Source organism: Diaphorina citri, unplaced genomic scaffold, assembly GCF_000475195.1.
Source record: "Diaphorina citri unplaced genomic scaffold, Diaci psyllid genome assembly version 1.1 scaffold14385, whole genome shotgun sequence".
Taxonomy (NCBI): domain Eukaryota; kingdom Metazoa; phylum Arthropoda; class Insecta; order Hemiptera; family Psyllidae; genus Diaphorina; species Diaphorina citri.
This window is the reverse complement of record NW_007391750.1, coordinates 1-5,417: the sequence shown is the minus strand read 5'-3', so window position 1 is coordinate 5,417 and position 5,417 is coordinate 1. Positions and strand designations below refer to the sequence as shown.

General features: G+C 37.3%; 1 protein-coding gene across 1 annotated transcript in view; it reads left to right on the top strand.

Moving 5' to 3' along the window:
* LOC103523045 (trehalase-like) overlaps positions 1–5,411 on the top strand; it is a gene marked incomplete at its 5' end in the record, with an annotated part of 11,175 nt that extends 5,764 nt beyond the window's left edge. The window contains 3 exons of the mRNA XM_008488123.2: positions 712–908; positions 1,204–1,339; positions 4,089–5,411. Of these exons, the coding sequence (XP_008486345.1) occupies positions 712–908; positions 1,204–1,339; positions 4,089–4,153 (398 nt within the window). The remainder of the gene's footprint in view (positions 1–711; positions 909–1,203; positions 1,340–4,088) is intronic.
* Positions 5,412–5,417: the final 6 nt, after the last annotated feature.

Here is a 5,417-nt window from a genome sequence, read left to right as displayed (position 1 = left end):
TAAGGGGAGAAGTTTACCTTTGTAAAGGTTTGTTAGTTTCTAGTTCCCCAACCCTTATGGGTAAAACCATAAAGGTTACAAAGTCATGATCCGTGAAGGTGTTAAGTATCACAAATTTAATTAAGGGATAAAAATGAAAGGAATAGTGATATGGAATCCTTCCTTTCATTTACATTAGTTCCAGTTTAAAAGCTACCAGTGTAAAAATCACGGTTTTGTGCAAAACTCCAGGGATCTCGGGATTTATGTTTCAAAGTCGGTTAACCAGACACAACAGACAAGAAGACAGACAGACATTTTTTTATAGAGCTCTTACCATTCTCGATCTCTGAACTTTAAACCGTACGTCGAAAGTTTACACTGTTCCTACCGTTGTGTGTTTTGAATAACAATTTTATCCCACGAATGGTATCTTAAAAGGAACTAACAGGAGAACCACTACTAAAGTGAACAGAGCGTTTATGACGTCATGAGAGAGTCGTGTATAACCAAACCTCTTAAACATCGAGTACAGGGTGTCTCCTCAATACAAACTCTGCATCTTTATCAAAGCCCCGAGAGAACAAGAATTACAGCATCAGATCGGTATGTGGTTATGGACAAGTAAGGGTATCTTGGATCACTCTTTCCTTTGTCAAAAATAAGTGAAAAAGTTTCTCCAAATACATTTCAGTTTCCAAAAGGAATACAGTTTATTTTTCTCCCTCACAGGTACCCCTACCTCCTTGTTCAACTCTACTCAACAATGGGATTACCCTAATGCCTGGGCCCCACTACAGGCATTCATCATACAAGGCTTGGACTACACGCAAGACAAATTAGCAAAGCAAGTGGCATACCGACTGGCTGAAAAGTGGCTCTTCACAAACTATATGGGCTATGAAACTAGCAAGGCTATGTTTGAGAAAGTAAGTTAACACATTTGGAGTCAAGTGGATTGGAACACATCACATGCCTTTTTCAAGGGTCTAGGACGTCTAGGTCTTTGCCTACCTTGCCCTTGGGATCAATTTCATACACAGTTACCTCGAGGTAAAAATCTCACTATAAATCTGCACAAATAAAACCAAATTGTACAAACCTCCAAAGGCTGATGAGACTTTCAGAGCCTTTTTACATTAAGATATTGAAAAAAGGTTGACTGTTAATCCTCCATAACTCCCAATTAACCTTTTTTTTTTTTTTTTTTTTGTGATATTTCAGTATGATGTAGAACTCATTGGAAAGACAGGTAATGGAGGCGAGTACGAGGCACAAACTGGATTTGGTTGGACCAATGGATTCGCATTTGAGCTTCTAAATAGATACGGAAAAACTATATCTTTCAACAATACTCAAGGTAAGTAATAGAGAATTGATGTAGGTTAGTACCTAAAATAAGTAGTTATTACCAAAACAATTATCAGAGGAAATATAGGTATTATAACATAAAACATCACAACTGTGACATCTCTATGATAACAAAAAATCTACACCTTAACAATTCTAGCCAAATAAGGACATGAAGTTATAACTCTGTTGGTGGATTTCACCACTATTTTTTCAGCCCTTAAAAGACCTACAGGTCCATTTGATTTGTATAAAGGCCGTTAAGCTATCAGCCTGTTGGAGGCAAAAAAATAGGTTGGTGAAACCCACCAGAAGTAGGAATAGAAAGTTACGACTTACCAGAAGGTTATTTGATCTCAGGTTGCTGTTGAAGAGTTAATGAGCGAGGTCCTACTTCAACACTACTATTAATCACACAGGAATGAAGGATACGATAGTCCTAAATGACAATTTTTCTTGATCAGTCCGCAGTTCTTCCTCATTCCTCAAAATATCCCAAACGGCAAATTTTAATTTTTTGAAATTTCCCGCTTAAAAATTTGTTGATAACGCAGGTTTCAAATTTCGCCACTAGGTAGCGTTTCAAAATCTCAATAAGCACCGTTCACACGATGTGAGAATTGTGCGTGAAGTACAGGGTACCTATGAAGTTTGGAAACAGGCATGGTAGAAAGAAGGGAATTTATGGAAAGCGTTTTGTTTAATGTTTTAGGATCCTTCCTAAGCCAACAATGGTTCTAAGAAGGCTCTTATTTTCTCTTGGTTTTTGATCATTTCCCTTACAGGAAGCTACTACAATAAAATCCCCGGATCCGGTTACTTATCCGGCTATTATCCGTCTTTCATGTCCGGAAGACCTTCCTTCATGTCTGCTGGATAAATTTAGAATATTATCTTGAAGCTTTCTCATATAGGTAGAATATAAAAGGTACCATGATATTTTGATACCGTGTGGTTTGTTGCTTCTGTGTCTTTTTTCGCTCCTGTTCAGAAGTCACGCCAATGGACAATTGCCAGAAAAAGGAGCTGTCACAAAAAAATGAGCCCTGAGCAGTGACCAGTGGTATTATAGGGTTAGGTTGAACACAAAAAGGAGCTTTCTTTTTCATTGTCGTGGCTTCTGAATAGTTACCAAACTTTTTTTAATGGTATTCTTTTAAGTGGCAGTGTTTTCTTGAAGGACCTTTTGACTGTGGGTGTGGGTTATTTCATGACATGAATTGTGTTGTCCCTATGGTTAGGTATCTGTTATTACTTAGATGTAGGTAAAAGGTTTCTGTTTTGCTTTGAACAAAACAGCACTAAAAAATGTAGGTAATATTAGACGTGGCGGGTGCTTTCCGTCAGCCTCTCAATCAGCCCTAGCTAGGGTGACTGCTTTGGACTGACATTAGGTTTTGGCTACAAAAATCTCACGAGTGGATGTCCTCCGCACTCCAACCTTGGGTACCTATTTCGTTAGCAGGAGAAATTTCAGGCTGATATGCCCTTCCTGTTTGAAGTTCCCTAGCCAGACTATGCTGGTCTACTTCCTATAAGTCCCCCAGCCAGACTAGCCGGTCTACTCCCTGTTTAAAGTACACCAGCCAGTCGAGTAGCTATGGCTACCTACCTACTCTGATTGTGTTAAAACAGAAACCATTGAATCATTTTCCTATTTCAGAGCCCGTGTTGTGTTCAGCACTATGTAGCTTACTGTAAAGGATTCCTAATAGGATGAAATCCTAACAAGGACTTCATGAGATGTGCCAATTTGTTACTTCTAATTGTAAAGTCATAGAAGAGAGAGAGGGCTCTAGGAATCTGCTCATAAGAGAAGTGATGGGTCTGTCCCTGTCCCTGATATCTAAAAATTAATCGGTTAAGGAAAAACGGTACTTACCTACAACAGTAGATCTTGGAATTTTTTTCAAGTAGACCCTATCCAGTAATTAGAGTAAAATATAAAAGGTCCCTATCCCTGCCTAGTTATTTAATAACTTATTACGTAATTACGTATGGTAGGTACCTACCTAGGTAGTAGCAAATAGAAAATCCAGCTACCTATTCTACAAAATATATAGTATAGGTATTAGCTTTAGCTCGTTAAGTAGGTAGGTAGGTACACCTGATTTCTTGGCTTTTTTTGAAAGCATCAGGTACCTACCTAAGTCCTACACCTACAAGTCGCACCATTAAACTTAAATACAAACCCACTTTTTCACTCACTTTCACAGTGTGAACAGTTCTTGTTGAGCACCGATTTCAGCACTTTTATCAAGCGCACTTGTAACCTTCCTACTTGTTACGTGTGATTTTCTACAGCAACCCCACTTAATTCGCTTTCCGCACATTTCTATTTTGAAAGCAGAGCCATATTTTGGTGTGGGGGGGATGAGGGGGCCCGAGCTTTATTTTTCTCTTTTACTGTAGGCCAGACTCCGAAAATTTGCAGCATCCATTCCGGTAGTCCTTTTTTTTTCATTAGGCGCTTTAACAATGTTTTATGCATGTCGTTCGCGCCGTGGCCGGTAGTCCCCTTACTCCTGGTGTAAAGGGAATTTTTGTCCTATTGGGGCTACCTACATAAATAAATTGACACTACTTTGAGCTTACTCTTTATTTTTCTATTTTCGCCCACTTCTAAGTGCATTGTTTAATTTTTTGGGATATTTTTTTTCTATTTTTGCCCACTTCTAAGTGCATTGTTAAATTTTTTGGGATCTTTTTTTTTCTTTTGCTATTTCTATTACTGTTCAATTTTGTATTTTCGTTTTCAGAATTGATTGAACAGGAGAATGCTAGTGGAGAATCCGATTATTTGTTGGAGAGTGACCAACTGTGAGGCATCCTGTTCCTGTATCCTGAATCATGTCCTGTTTACAAGATTAGAAGATACAATACATGGACTGACCTAAGTCATGCTGAGCTGGCCTTTCCATAGTGCTCCCTGGATCCTTCGAGTAAAAGATTCCAATTAGGAGTTTTAGCTGAATTCCCATTAAGGATGAGCTAAGGATTATTATTATTATTTTTTTTATCTATTTATTACTGAGAAGCTATTTGATTGAGAAGGCAATTTTTAGAGGTACCAAGTTTAGTAGGCAGGTCAACTATATTTTTATTGTACCTAGGTAGGTACCCTCTTCCTAGTCTTCTTCCTTAAACTGTCCTGACTTTGCGTTTTCCAGCGTACCTAGGTAGTATTGTTTACTTCCAGACATTAATGGCAAATTTGTATGAACGCCGTGAAACTATATTGAGTATGCAATGCGCTTTACATTATTGTGAAACAATGAAAATGTAAGGTACCTACCTACCTAGGTTGGATTTGGCGATTCTATTTTCTAAGATGATTTATTTCGCAGCTTTAAACCATTATTTCCTAGGAATTTTATGTACCTACCTACCTATCCATTATTGAATTTAGGTTAGGAAGGAAACGATCTAGGTAACATTTTTTTCATTCAGGTAGGTATAGGTAGATACCTAGGAATTTTTTTCTTTGTTATAATTTAATTCTAGTAGATTATGATCTGTCTTCATTTCTTGTCATTTGTATCATCAGGTATTTATTTCTCTTTCTTTCTTTCATTCTCTCCCTCCCCCTCCCTCTCTCTCTCTCTATTTCTCCCTCCCCCAGTCTTCTCTCTTTACTCATTTTTTTGTTCATTACCTATAGGTATTTATTATATTTTATTTAGGTAGGTATTACAAAGTAATGTGATCATTCCATTTTCTTAAGTATCCCACTCTTGGGTGAGATTCACACTCCCCACACAGTAGGTACATATTATTAGTAAAATTCTCACAGTACCTACATATGTATTTACCTACTTATTGAACATAATTTTCTGTAGGTATTTATTGTAACTCGTACTACCTACGTGTATTATTTATTGTAATATCAAAATTGTTATTGATATTTTTTGTGAATACGTAGATACAATACTTAGTTATTTTGGTAGGTGAGTGAAGATATTTGAGTGCGTTTTTCTTAAGGACTCTGAGATTTATGATGCCCTAACGTAAATTAAAACCCAATTTTTAATTCCTACATAATAGGTAATTTTAACTGCACCTATTTATGGTTTTAGTCAACACAAGCG